Source organism: Trichoderma asperellum, chromosome 5 (genome assembly GCF_020647865.1).
Source record: "Trichoderma asperellum chromosome 5, complete sequence".
Classification (NCBI taxonomy): Eukaryota; Fungi; Ascomycota; class Sordariomycetes; order Hypocreales; family Hypocreaceae; genus Trichoderma; species Trichoderma asperellum.
The window spans coordinates 331,236-346,903 of NC_089419.1; the positions used below are offsets into that span (position 1 = coordinate 331,236).

At 45.6% G+C, this 15,668-nt stretch overlaps 1 protein-coding gene across 1 annotated transcript; it reads left to right on the plus strand.

Moving 5' to 3' along the window:
• Positions 1–1,600: 1,600 nt before the first annotated feature.
• On the plus strand, positions 1,601–15,509 carry TrAFT101_008259 (NRPS; the record flags this gene model as incomplete). The annotated part of the gene is made up of 3 exons (XM_024905412.2): positions 1,601–8,231; positions 8,325–15,392; positions 15,448–15,509. The coding sequence occupies 2 exons, from the start codon at positions 1,601–1,603 to the stop codon at positions 15,347–15,349; spliced, it is 13,656 nt and encodes a 4,551-aa protein (XP_024762326.2). The 3' UTR covers positions 15,350–15,392; positions 15,448–15,509.
• Between the last annotated feature and the right edge of the window lie 159 nt (positions 15,510–15,668).

The window sequence follows — 15,668 nt, forward strand, 5'->3', positions numbered from 1 at the left end:
TAATACTTGAGAAGAAAACGGGATTCCTTAGACATTTACGTATGGTATAGGAATGGAATACAAACTACAATAGATCGCAGTCAACAAATTAATAAGGACTTATTCCAGCTCTGTATAGGTGGAGTGCTATGTCAGCATAGTGTTCTGTGTCCAGGTAGGACTGCAAAGTAGTACAAAAGATTAATATTAACAAATATTACCTTTAGCACTAAGACATTATAAAATTCTTTATTAAACCCTACTGCAATATATATATATATATATATTATGTTGTAATATCTTGAATATATTATATTGCTTCATTTTGTTAAGTATACTAATCCATTTATTTTGTTTATTTCTTCTTTTCATTTATTAAATGATTGCATTTAAAATATTTTAATTATGAAATATACCATATGGTACTAAGATACTGTGTCTTAATTTTGAACATATTAGAAATATTATAGAGTGTGATAGCGGATCTAGTACCAGGTACTTTATCAGCACTTTTGTCAAAATCCTGGCGGGACAGGGGTGCATCTTACTTCCCGCCTGAACACTAGCTTTAGTACAAGTAAGATCAAATTTATCTGAATTTGTTTCTAGTAGTACCTACCCATTAGTCCCAATTCCAGTGGCCAACCAATGGGCAGCTGCGGAATACGAAAACCATTTCGCAACCCTGCAGGCGGAGGCAACTACAAAGTATCCCCCCCCTCCCTGAATTTGGTAAGTCTTTGGCAATACATGATCAGCAGCTTATTGATGGATGACGGATGAAGCAGCCGCAGAGATGACTGGCCCCGGTTTATGAGTAGCGCGTGACCGGGGAAAGCAAATAACACGGTGATGGCTAACTAGGGCATAAGCGAGACAAGTAACTAGTTATGAGGCTATCACATACTGCACCAAAAAGTACGATTGGTGCGGCCGGTACGGCGTACAGATAGCAAATTCGGCAAATGATAATACATGTTACCATTACGACTTAGGTAAGAAAGAGCGACAACACAGATACATAGAGGTAATCAAAAATAATAGCCATTATTGCTACTATTACAATATAGGACAAAAATAGCGAGGGCAAGGATACACGATATGGCATCCATAGACACCCCACCCCCTGGGGCGCACATAGAGCTCCCTCTACCATTTATTTTGGAGAAATGAATGTACAGAAAGAATATTAAAAAAATAAAAAAATAAAAAAATAAAAAATAAAAAGATTAATTTTCAATACATTTACCTTTCATTAAAATACCTACCCTTGTCGGTACCTAGCACTGACTACCTATTCGGCCTGCATACTAGTCAGTGTCTGTAACAAGATGCGCATGAATAGAGGCAATTAGATGGCCGATACATAGATTTATCGTTGCGATTTCGGCGGGTTAAACGAACATACAAACACGTAGGAGAGAAATTCCTCCTCTAGAAACGGCCATCAGAAGTTATTTGACGGTTCTCTTTGGTTAGTCTTACGCATTATAAGAAATTGGCTACTTGTGGCAGACTCTGTTCTAATTCAACGATAGTAACTCATACCTAAACGGCAAACGAATGTTCATTTATATCTTCTTGAAAATCCTGGCCAATAACATATATCATTCAAGATACGATGGGCGATGCAATTTCTCCTTTGGGCTCTCCGTTAGAACTGAATGGAGGTGTGAGTCTCTTTGAGACAAATGATACGAAAAAGACCAATCCTGCTGGGGAAGATATTACTTGCCAGCGTGTTAGAAGCAAGCTGTTAGAAGATCTCAGTACTACTTTTCCCACGTTGCCATCCGCAAACTACCAGCCCCGTGCGAAGTCACGCTTGGCTACTGACTTCGGATTCGGAACTTCTTCCCCAATTCCAAGCTCAAATGTAGTACGAATTGCATGGGCACTTATTCTTGCTCGCTATACTGATCAGAGAGACGTGATTTTTGAAACATCTGGCTCTCACTTTCCAGCCCGAGAGAATATTATAGGCGATGAAGATGAGATACTAGTGCCTCTATGGGTACGAGTCAATCATGAAAAGCCTATAGACCAATTTATTCTGGATTTTGAACAAGAGTTCCAAAATGCCACCTGTGTACAGCACTCCGAAAGAGAAAAAGTCAGCAACGGGCACGAAAATTCCAGCTCTGGGCTGCCCAACGCCCCATTGAGTGCGATTTTTTTCAGCGAAAATGGTTCTCAGGCCAAAGCCCTGTCCAATACGTGGATGAAACGCGCCTTGGTCTTGAATTGCAGCACTACTAGCGGCATTCTACACATCACTGCCTCCTTCGATGAGAACGTAATACAGAGAGAACAGATGGAGCGCATACTAAACCAACTTGTCCATATCATACGACAACTACACAGCCATGTGCCGGAACAGAAGCTGAAACATATTGATATGATATCTCCTCAAGACAGGAAAGAAATTCAAGAGTGGAATTCAGTGGAATCAATTGTTGCGGATACCTGCGTTCACTATCTATTTGAGCAGCGAGCACAGAAATCACCAAATGCGACTGCAGTCCACGCACACGATGGCGATTTCACTTATAAAGAACTCGATGATCTCTCGTCTCGCCTGGCTCAGCATCTTAGCAAAAGTGGTGTTAAAAATGCCTTTGTTGCAGTTTGCTTCGAGAAATCGAAATGGGCCGTTCTTACTATGATGGCCGTTTTGAAGGCCGGAGCCGCCATAGTGCCGCTAGATCATTCGCATCCAGTAATGCGATTGAAGTCTATCATAGAAGACTCTGATGCAGAATTGGTGCTCTGCTCCCCCGCCCAACAAGAACTACTCAAACAAACTGGAACCACTGTTTTTGTAGTTGATGCTACTTCATTAGGCAACATCCCTCTGGCCACTTCTACGACCCGAGAACGTGTCTCGTCCAGCTCTGCTGCGTTTGTTTTCTTTACGTCTGGAAGCACAGGACTACCTAAAGGAATCATTATAACTCATACAGCATACTGCACGAGTGCTAGGTCACACTCAAAAGCTCTCCGGATAAACGAGGAGTCTAGGGTCATGCAGTTTGCGGCTTATACGTACGATGTAAGCGTCGGAGAAATCTTCACCACACTCATATGTGGCGGCTGCATATGTGTCCCATCAAACCATGATAGGGTTAACAATCTAGCGGCAGCGATTCAACGGATGGGTGTAACTTGGATGTTTTTAACGCCCTCTGTTGCCGGTCTCCTACAACCTGAAGATGTGCCTAACTTGAAGACTCTTGTGCTTGGGGGTGAACCAGCGACGAAGCAGAACTTCATTACTTGGGCGAATGGCGTGTACTTGATAAACAGTTATGGGCCTGCAGAATGCTCAATTTGGACTCACTGCAACCCTGGCGTCAGCCGAGACACGTCGATTGGATACATTGGCAAAAATATTAACGGAATCAGTTGGATTACCGACGCTGAAGATCCTACCAAGCTTGCTCCTATTGGAACAGTCGGTGAACTTCTCATAGAAGGCCCCGTTCTAGCAAGAGGGTATCTGAATGACCAGGCGAAAACGGAAGCAGCTTTTATAGAAGCTCCGGCCTGGTATTCTGCCAACACTGGAAGAAAAGCGCCAAAACTCTATCGGACGGGAGATCTTGTCAAATATGATTCAAATGGTGGAATAATAATTCTCGGCCGAAGAGATACACAAGTCAAGCTGCGGGGTCAGCGTGTTGAGCTGGGAGAGATAGAATTCCACATCCAGCGATCTCTGCCAAAACACGTTGAGGTTATTGTCGATGTCATCAAACACTCAAACAGTAACCATTCAGTTCTTATGGCTTTCATCTGTGGGGGCCACTATGACGGAAAGATGCAACAGCAGGATAGTGAAAACCTCGCTGCACCACAATCTTTGCAGGAAGTGTATCCAGAAGTTGGTCTTCAACTCTCAAGCTATCTACCAAGACACATGATACCTTCTATTTTCGTGCCCATTACTACCATGCCTCTAACGACATCTGGGAAAATCAATCGAAAAAGGCTGAGAGATCTAGCGGCCAGATTCTCTATAGAGCAATTGATCTCTGTGCACTCAACAAATGGAAAAGCACTACCATCTAGCGAGATGGAATTACAGTTACAGGGCCTCTGGGAGAAGGTATTGGCTATACCAAGAGCCCTTATAGGAGCCGAAGATAGCTTTTTCCGCCTCGGCGGTGACTCTCTTCGGGCAATGAATTTGGTTTCTGCAGCAAATGAAATAGGAATACATCTCTCTGTCGAAGACGTCTTCAAGAAGCCTAAACTTTCCGACCTTGCACAAAACATTTCTTGTGTTCCTGAGAGCAAGACAGAAGGCAGGGTAAAACCATTTACTTTATTGAAAGAAAGTTGGGCAGTGAAGGATTTTAAACAGCTGGCTGCTGGGCTATGTAAGGTTGATTCAGTATTGATTGAAGACGCCTTTCCTGCAACTCCACTTCAAGAGGGCCTCATGGCACTCTCAACTAAGCATGTCGGATCATACGTTTCCCAGCAAATATTAAAATTGAGCGTTGATGTCGATATAGACCGGTTTTGCAAGTCATGGAATTCGGTTGTATCACAGAATCCTATACTGCGAACTAGATTGATCCATACGGAAGTTGATGGTACAATTCAGGTTGTACTCTCCAAAGTGGCCGAGGTTCAGATCACAAAAACTGAATTAGAGAGCTTCCTCGAGAGCGATAGGCGTACCCCAATGGATTTTGGAGATAGCTTAAGTCGCTATAAAATAATCCATAGTGAGCCGAGGGATGAGTATCATTTTGTGTGGACTTGCCATCACGCCTTGTATGACGGTTGGTCGCTGCCAATGGTATTCAAGCATCTCAAAGATGAGTATGAGTCCGGCACTAGTGGTTCATGCCAAACGCCTCAGTTTCAAAGTTTTGTGAGATACTTGAAGCAAATTGACACTGCTGCTCAGCAAGAGTACTGGCGAGAACAATTTTTTGGATCTTCGCCATCAGATTTGTTTTCGTTCTCATCTGCGTATGAACCTTGTGCAGATGAAACGCTGTCAATAACAGTACCAGTCCTACGCCGGCTACGCTCTGAAACAACTATGTCAACGCGCATACGTGGTGCATGGGCTTTGGTAATCTCATGCTACACAGGCTCGTCAGATGTTATCTTTGGTTGCGTTCTGAACGGCCGTAACGCCCCTGTGGTGGGTATCGATCGGATTGTAGCCCCAACTATCGCGACCGTTCCAATCCGCGTTCAACTAAACAGCGCCCATGATATTTCGAAATACCTTGAAAGTCTCCAGAAGCAATCCAATGGAATGATCCCGTATGAGCAAACTGGCTTGCAGAATATTCAACTAGCGTCCCCAGAGGCTCGGGTAGCGACCAACTTCCAAACCCTACTCGTTGTTGAACAACAGCAGGTAGCTGTGGATGAAAAGGATTATTCTTTGCGAGTAGAAGACATCTCCAGAAACCGTCTAGACTTCACCCGATATCCAGCCACTCTCGTATGTAATTTGGGGGCAGATGATATCAAATTCGACATCAAATTCGACTCAGATTTAATTCCTGCCGTTCAAATGCAACGAATGATGAATCATTTTAAAAATGTATTTGGAGCACTCTGTCATGAAGATCCTCGATTGACCATCGAAGACATCAACAGACCTAGCCCGGAAGATTTGGCAGAAATAGTCGGCTGGAACGGAACACTCCCAAACATAGTCAACTCTTGCATACACGATTTCCTAGACCAGCGCGCCGTAGAATATCCCAACGCCGTGGCGATTGACTCTTGGGATGGCCAGTTGACATACGAGGAATTGAGGCTACAATCCTCCAAATTAGCAAATTATTTAACAACTTGTGGAGTCAGCTCCGGAACCATGGTCCCTCTTTCTTTCGAAAAGAGTGTATGGGCAGTCATTGGTATGATAGCAATATTGAGAGCTGGGGGAGCTTGTGTTCCCCTCGATCCTTCATACCCACGATCTCGCCTTGAAACAATTCTTGCCCGCCTGAAGACTCAGCTATTGCTTACATCACCTTTACATGCGCCAGATTTCAAGGGTCTACATCAAAAAGTGATAGTATTGGATAGAAGTCTACTGGAACAGGCACCAACCAAGTCTAGCTCTGTCTTGATTCAACCTGGCGACGCCGCATTTGTCCTGCACACATCCGGGAGTACGGGCATACCCAAGGCCATCGTTCTAGAACATAAATCTCTTTGCACTAGCTTGTATGAGCATGGAGCTGTTGAATGTTTGGGTCCTGAAAGCCGTGTGGTACAATTCGCGGCGTACACTTTCGACGTGAGCATAAGCGATATTTTTGCGACATTGATGTATGGTGGCTGCATTTGTATTCCATCAGAACTGCAGAGGCTCAACGATCTGGCTGGGTTTATCAACAGCATGCAAGTCAACCAGGCTGGCCTGACTCCAGCTGTAGCAAATCTATTAGATCCTTCAGAGGTGCCTTGCCTCAGGTATCTGAAACTGGGTGGAGAGTCAATGACGCAAGATAATATAGTGAAATGGTCAACCAAAGTCAACCTTCTAAACAGTTATGGCCAGGCAGAATGTTCTGTGAAGTCGGCCTATAATGCATGGCTGGGGCCAGACTCAGATCCTTCAACGATTGGGAAACCTGTGGGAGGATCATTATGGATTGTCCACAAGGACGACCATCGCCGGCTTGTGCCTATCGGTGTTATAGGAGAGTTGGTCGTGGAAGGCGATATACTAGCACGAGAGTATCTTGAAGATCCCAAGAAAACAGAAGAAGCGTTTCCAACTAGTCCGAGGTGGCTTCAAAAAGCACAAGGTCGGCGGAGTGAGCGAATTTTCAAATCCGGCGATTTGGCTAAATATAATTCCGATGGCTCTATCAAATATATTGGACGAAAAGACACGCAAGTCAAACTAAGAGGACAGCGACTTGAGCTTGGAGACGTGGAATATCATCTCCAGCAGTGCATCCCAAGCTTTACGAACGAAGAAGTGCAGCTGGCTGTGGAGCTAATAACTCCCGTTGATGGGGAGCCAATGCTTGCAGCTTTTTTGAGTACAAGGGACGAATCAAGCTCCAGAGAAAACAGTCTCTCCGATGTTGAAGAGAGAGACCTGGCAAATGGGTGGTTGAAATCACAATTGCCGGCAATCAAGGCTATGCTATCGAATGCGATACCCCATTATATGGTACCATCCGCCTTTGTATCTCTGAAACAGATGCCTCTTTCAACTTCGGGGAAGATTGATCGCAAAACACTACGGAAACTTGCGTCCAACATGAATGTAACCGAGCTTCTGGCCTTATCTGCCTCGTCTCAACAGGTTAGATCACCTGAAACGGAAATGCAACGTCGTCTGCACACTCTCTGGTCAACGATACTCAATATAGCCCCAGATAGCTTTGGAATTGAAGATAGTCTCTTCCAGCTCGGTGGCGACTCCATTACGGCTATTAAACTTGTCACCGCTGCTAGAGTCGCCGGGATTCTCCTTTCTGTACACGATATTTTTAAGCATCCCCAACTCTCAGACATGGCTTTGGCAGCACGCGGAATCCAAGAAAGAGATGTGTCGGAAATATTGCCATTTGCACTCATTGAAGACCGCAATATACTTGGGGTTGATCATTATCTCGAAGAAATTGCTGCTTTATGTAATGTCAAGAAAGACGATATCGAGGATATTTACCCATGTACACCATTACAAGAGGGTCTTATGGCGCTCTCTTTAACTGATCATGGTTCTTATATCGCGCAATTGGTGTTTGAGATGCCCAGTACGCTAGATACTAATCGTTTCCAACAGGCTTGGGAAGCTGTCTTCAAACATCACGCAATTCTTCGCTCTCGGATGGTACAAGCAAGCGAGCTAGGTACTGTTTTGGTTGTCATGAGGCAATTGCCTAGTTTCTTCTCAGGAAACATGGAGTTAGATGCATATCTACAGCAGGATAAGCAAGTGGCCATGGATTATGGAGACAGTCTTGCTCACTACGCTATTATTAGCGATAAAAAGACAGGAAGCCAATATTTTGTGCTGAAAATACATCACGTCTTATACGATGGGTGGTCTCTGCCTAGGATATTACAAGATGTGGAAGATGCATACACGAATGGTACTCAAAGCAGCGCTGTGGGGTTCAATCACTTCATCAAGTACCTTCAGAACACCGAACGAGCCTCTTCTGAAAGATTCTGGAGCGAAGAAGTTTCCGATGCCCCTGCGCAGAGTTTTCCAAGTCTTCCATCTATTAACTATCGCCCATTTGCAAGTGCAGAGTTCCGACACTCTTTTCCCCTGCCTATTAATGTCTCAGTATCAAATTTCACGCTCTCTACTAAGATCCTTGCTGCGTGGTCTTTAGTGTTTGGGCGGTATTCTGACATGAACGACGTAATATTTGGCACCACTCTTAGCGGGCGAACATCATCTGTGGCAGGCATAGAAAACATTGTTGGTCCAACTCTTGCGACCGTCCCTTTTAGAGTACAGTTTCAACCGGATCAAAACGTTTCAGGTCTTTTGCGGGCAATACAAAAGCGGAGCGGTGATATAATGCCTCACGAGCATATCGGCATTCAGAACATCAGAGCACTCAACGCCGATGGCCGTAGAGCATGCGAATTTCAAGTCCTACTGAATATTCGAAGTTCAAGTGAACAAAGCTCAAAGATCGTGTTAGGGCTCCGTGAGTTGAACGGAGATTTAGCCAACTTTCATACGTATGCCATTAATTTGCTTTTTAGTGCCTACCCAGGAGGATTGGAAATTCATGCTCAATTTGACCCTCAAGTCGTGGACTCTACCAAGATTGAAAGGATCTCCAAACAGGTGGAACATGTCATTCTCCAGCTACATAATGAATCCAACGGCGCAAAAGTTGGTGATATCAGCTTAATAAGTCCCGCCGACATGCAGCAGTTGGAGAAGTGGAACCGTGGCCTTCCTCCTGCGGTCGATTCTTGTGTTCATCATCTCATTGAAGAGCGAGTGCGGTTGCATCCTGATAAACAGGCTGTCATTGGATGGGATGGTCAATTCACATATGAGCAGCTTCATAAACTGGCTCATAAACTGGCGCATCATCTAGTTGGCCTTGGCATCAAACCGGACAATATGGTGCCAGTCTGTTTCGAGAAATCCATATGGACAATTGTGGCCATACTGGGTGTGCTCAAAGCAGGGGCGGCTTTTGTTTCGATGGATCCGTCCCATCCTGTGAACAGACTTGAGACTATAATCAACGATGTTGAGGCCATAGTTGTTCTCTCCTCAGAGAAAACTTCTACAATCTTCTCTGAATCGATCAAGAAGAAGATATGCGTCGTCGACGCTAAAACGATAGCTAGTTTTGCTGAAGTGGACGACATTCTTGAGACGGGAGTCATGCTTCACAATGCAGCATATGTAATATTCACGTCTGGATCCACCGGAAACCCTAAAGGTGCCATTATTGAGCACCGAGCATACTCATCGAGCGCGGTAGAATGCGCCAGGGAGCTTCATATCCATAGTGGATCTCGCGTTCTGCAGTTCGCATCATACAGTTTTGATGTCAGCATACAAGAAATATTGGCTACGCTCATTGTAGGCGGATGTATATGCGTGCCAGATGAAATCGACAGACTCAATGACATTTCGCGACTGATTAACGAGATGGGAGTTACTTGGATGAATCCAACCCCATCCTTTGCAAGGATGATTAAAGCAGAAAGCATTCCTAATGTGGAGACCATGGTCTTGGGAGGCGAGGCCCCCAGGAGAGATGACATTGACTACTGGGCAGCGAAGTTGAGGCTAGTCAATGCTTACGGTCTGAGCGAATGTTCTGTAACCAACGTTATAAATGTTGGGTTGAGTGTGGGAGCAGAATCAAGGAATATTGGCCATGCGGTTGCTTGCGCAACTTGGGTTGTGGATGCTGACAATCATGAACGTCTCGCACCTCTGGGTTCGGTTGGAGAGCTTCTCATTGAAGGGCATGTGCTTGCAAGAGAGTACCTAAACAATCCTGAGAAAACAGCTGCGGTATTTATAAAAGCTCCAGGTTGGCTTCAGCGCTTTAGACCAGAGTCGACAAAGGTCTATAAAACCGGAGATTTAGTCCGCTATTGTGCAGATGGGACCATCTACTACATAGGACGCAAAGACAGTCAGGTAAAACTGCATGGACAGCGCTTTGAGCTCGGTGAGATTGAGCATCATCTTCGGGTCTGCTTGCCCTCCACCGAAGTTGCCGCAGAGATCATCACTCCAGTCGGAAGAAGTGTCCCCATGCTTGTCGCATTTATTGTGGTAGGCAACAAAGACGATTCTGCAATAACAACTGAAGAAGTTGCATACTCTGGAACAGGAAGAGAGGCACTTTCGTTATTGACAACTGGTTTAAGCTCTCGCCTGGCACAATCACTTCCTTCGTATATGATCCCGTCGCTCTTCATTCCTCTCTACCGAATGCCACTTTCTGTGGCAGGGAAGACGGATCGTAACCGACTACGATGTATAGTCTCAGAAATGACCATCGAGAAGATAAGTTCCTTTACTTCGGCCATGGATGGAATTAGACAGCCTTCTATGATTTCCGAGATTACGGTCCGTGACCTCTGGGCGGAAAATCTAGGCTTGGATCCAGACTCCATAGGACTGGACGACAACTACTTCCAGCTAGGAGGAGATTCTATCAGTGCGATGCTGTTGGTGGCAACCTCACAAGCTGAGGGGGTTCAACTCACCGTGGCAAGCATCTTCCAAAACCCAGTATTGTCCGAATTGGCACTCTCTGTGCAACTCACGGATCAACCTGACATTCCTGAAATTCTCCCTTTCGAAACCGTTCATAATATTGAGGAAGTTGGTGAGCTTCTTGAAGAAGTTGTCAATCAGTACGGATATTCCAAGTCTACAATTGAAGATATATATCCTTGTACACCACTTCAAGATGGGCTGGTAGCTATCTCAATCAAAGAGCCTGGAACTTACCTTGCGCAAGCTGCATTGTCATTACCCGAATCATTAGACGTAGGCCGATATCGAGCAGCATGGGACACTGCAGTCCAAAATATGCCGATTCTTCGCACTCGCATTGTTGAAACAAGCTTGGGCTTGATGCAGCTCATCTTGGATACCTCGGTTGAGTGGCAGGCCAGCAATAGCCTCCAGGGTTATTTGAAGAGTGACAGGGAGAAAGTCATGGGATTGGGAGACCCTCTCATTCGCTTCGCCATTATAAATGAATCAGATAAGCGATATTTCTCTTGGACCGCCCATCATGCCTTAATTGACGGATGGTCAGCCCGGCTGATTCAGGAAAATGTGGAAAGGGCATATCTTGACATGAGCCTGAAACCAACTCTTGGCTTCAATCACTTTATCCAGCACATCAACCAGGTAAACTTGGCCGATGCAGAAGAATTTTGGAAACAAGAGCTGGCAGGCTCGCCGTTACCAAGCTTTCCAGAACTCCCATCAGATAACTACCAGCCAATAACAAGTGCTGGCTTAATGCATACGGCTCGGTTCTCGAAAAAGTTTGATTCAGAAATACCTGTATCAGCCATTATCAAGGGAGCATGGGCTCTCGTCCTCTCAAAATACTCCGACTCTGCAGATGTTGTATTTGGCCATACCACCAATGGAAGGACATCGCCTATACTTGGCATTGATCGTCTTGTCGGCCCTACTATTGCGACCATGCCCTTCAGAGTTCGCTTTAATAGCGACTGGCAAGTAGCCGATTTCTTGAAAGAAATTCAGCGCCTTTCGACGTCGGCAATGCCGTTTGAACAAACTGGTCTGCAAAATATCAGAAAGATGGGTGCAGGGGCTCGCGCTGCGTGCCAGTTCCAGAACATGCTTCTCATCCAAAATGCGGTGGAATCGGGGACTACTGGTGGCGAATGTATCGCGTGCAATGACGATGAAGACCAGGTTGTTATCCAAGGCCTAGAGCCTGTTGAGGTGATTCAAACCAAGTTCCACGCTCATGCGCTCGTTGTGGAATGCGCTTTGACTTCTGATGGCGCATCGGTCAAGGTGGAATTTGACTCAGCGGTCATAGACGATGTTCAGATGTGGCGGATTGTCAAGCAATTTAGCCATGTGATGAAACAGCTCTCTGAGCGCAGTCCAGAAACAAATCTCCGTGATATCGAAATGATCAGTCCAGAGGATCAACTCGAAATCTCCAATTGGAACTCTGAAATTCCTCAAACGGTTAACTTTTGCTTCCATCAACTCTTGGATAGCCGAATTGAAGAATATGCAGATACACCAGCGTTGGCCTCCACGAGCGAGCAGCTATCCTACAGAGAGCTCGCCCAGGCATCTAATAAACTTGCGTATCGGCTCATTGAGCTTGGCGTCAGCACCGAGACGTTTGTACCTCTATGTTTTGAGAAGTCAGTTTGGGCAGTTGTTTCTATGCTTGCTGTATGGAAAGCTGGAGCGGCTTGTGTATCTCTGGATCCATCTCATCCCGAGAGCCGGCACAAATCTATCCTGGAGACTACTTCCGCGTTCGTCGCCCTGTCATCATCAGCCCATAGTTCTTCTATGCGATCTCTAGGTCTGGATGTAACCGTTGTAGACAAGGACATACTGCAAGACTTATCACCCGATCTTTCATCACCGGCAACCAATGTCTCCCCCTCTAATGCTGCGTATGCAGTGTTCACATCCGGGAGCACAGGCGTGCCCAAAGCCATCGTTGTTGAGCATTCTGCCCTCAGTACAAGCTCGACTGCATTGGGAGCTGCAATGATGTTGAACAAAAGCTCTCGGGTACTCCAGTTCGCAGCTTATACTTTCGATGTTAGTTTTGGAGACATCTTCCCAACTCTTTTATATGGAGGCTGCGTATGTGTGCCCACCGAACACGAGAGGTTAAATGACCTTGCCAACACCATAAAATCTATGAAAGTGAATCAAATTCAGCTCACTCCCTCAGTTGCGGCTCGACTTGAACCTTCTGATGTCGGCCAGCTACGAGCACTGGCGGTCGGTGGAGAGGCTGTAACAAAAACGGTGCTTGATAAGTGGGCGGAAAATACTCACCTTATTAACATCTATGGTCCTGCGGAGTGTACTATTTGGTGTGCAGGTCAGAACAATGTTCAACGTGTTGACGATCCTGCAAGAATTGGGCGCGGCATCGGCGCTGTAACTTGGGTGGTTGATAAAGGTGACCACAACAAGCTTGCTCCTATTGGTACTGTTGGAGAGCTAGTAATTGAAGGCCCTGGAGTCGCTCGAGGATACCTTAATGATGCACCAAAGACGAATGCGGCATTTATCAATAACCCAGAATGGACCTCGTCTTCAAGCGCTGTAAGACTTCCATCTCGGATATACAAGACCGGAGATCTTGTCAAGTACATGACAGACGGAACGTTGAAATACATAGCTCGAAAGGACACGCAAGTGAAGCTTAGAGGGCAGCGAATTGAACTTGGAGAGGTTGAATTCCAGCTGAAAAATTGCTTCACTAACATAGTCGACCTAGCTGTTGAAGTTGTCACTCCTGTAGATTCGAAGGACTCTTCACTTCTTGCTGCTTTTATAGTTATAACTGACGAACTTGGAGTAGCAACTGATGCTGATATTATTGCAAACTCGGAAGCGTCCAGAACCAAGCTGAAACAGTCTGTTGCAGGGCTAGAAGCGCAACTACTTCACGTGCTGCCTGGATATATGATTCCCTCGGCTTATATACCAGTAACCAGGTTACCACTATCAACCTCCGCCAAGTTGGATCGTAAATACCTGCGAGACACCATATCGAGACTTACTAAGGAGCATTTATTTGCATTTATGGCCACGGAAAAGGAAAAGGTGGCTCCAAGCACCGATGCTGAAATCCGGCTGCAAAAACTATGGAACAAAGTACTAAACATTGATACGGATAAAATTGGAGCTGAAGATAGCTTCTTCCGTCTGGGAGGAGATTCTCTAGATGCAATGCATCTATCTAATCTTGCCCAAACTAGCGGCGTTCAACTCACAGTCGCTAATATCTTTAAATATCCAAGTCTTGCTGCCATGGCTAAAAAGATTGAAGCTGTCGGACAGGAGACAGTCGATGAAATTGAGCCCTTCTCAATTCTTCAAGAAACACAAACATTTGACACCATTTTTGCAGCGGCGATTGAGCAATGTGGAGTTCATAGGAGTGAAATTGAGGACATATACCCCTGCACGCCGCTACAAGTTGAATTCATGCAGAATTCTTTGGCACACCCGGGCTACTTTTCAATCCAATTCATCTACTCTTTTGCCGATGATTTGGATCTAGAAAGACTACGCCGAGCATGGGATGTTGTTGCTGCTTCCAACGCAGTTCTTCGCACACGGATCATCCAGTCATCGTCTTGCTTCTACCAAGTGGTCATGAAGTCTCCAGACTCATGTGACATTGCGCAGAACCTAGAGTCCTACCTGTCGCAAGACATGAACAAACCCTTAGGCTTGGGGCAACAGTTGACTCGGTGTGCCATAGTCAATGAAGATAAAACTGGTAAAAGATATTGGATATGGACTACACATCACGCCACATACGACGGCTGGTCTCGGCAGCTTCTCCTTACTGAGCTTCAGCGCGCCTACCGCGATTCCACGCCGTCAATTGAAAGAGTGAAATTTAATAACTACGTCCGTTACGTAACACAAAGAGATCTTTCTGATGCGGACAGTTTCTGGCATACTCAACTAACTGGTTCGACCTCCAAGCCCTTCGGAACCTGGCCAGCCTCATATCAGCCTGCTGCAAAGTCAACCTTGCGTTACGACATCAGCTATTCCGAGAAGACGAGTCTAGATGTCACAATCCCCACAATATTACAGGCAGCGTGGGCAGTAACCGTCGCGAACTCTATACACTCAAATGAAGTGACGCTGAAGCTGACGTTGACGGGCCGTAATGCACCAATCTCTGGTATTGAACAGATGATGGCACCAACGGCAACAACGGTGCCACACCGGCTTCGAGTGGATGAGAAGCAACACACGCACAGATTTCTCCATAATATCCAGAAATGGTGGGCAGAAGTATCCCAGTTTGAGCATATCGGCTGGCACAGAATCCGAAGCCTTAGCAATGACGCTGCGACAGCGTGTGATGCGGCTATGCCAATAGTTATTCATCCGCAGACTGGCAGCAGCTCCACTGAGTTGCAGTTCGATTCTGCGCGCTTGTTCCGCGCAGCACCTTGCCAGTTCTTGATGGACTGCTATCTTACTGAAGCTGGTGTGGCGGTTTCAGTCTATTTCGACGACATTGTGTTTGGTGCAGGCGAGATGCAACGGCTGCTGGCTCGGTTTGGTTTTGTGTTTGAACAAATGTGCAGAGCAGGGCCAGAACATAGGTTGCAGGACATTCCAGTGGGAGAGTTATAGGGTTCTAATTGCTAGTGGTTCCGATGAGAAGACAAAAGTGCATGTAGGTCGAACCAAGCTTCCTGCCGTGTAATTGAGCTGAAAAATAATGTCCATAGCATATTGTAAAACAACAGTATCAGATAAAGCCGAGATAGGATTTCGATGGGATGTAATAGAGGAATAAATAGTAATATCTCTGCTGAATAAAGCACTATTCTTTGAGTATTAATTATTAAACAATCAGGCTTTCCAAAAACCAGGTTCCGCATAACGTGCTTGTAACTTGCTAAAAGTGGGTTGGCGGAGTTCTGGAGCTGAGAGCGGCCGCCGCCTCGAG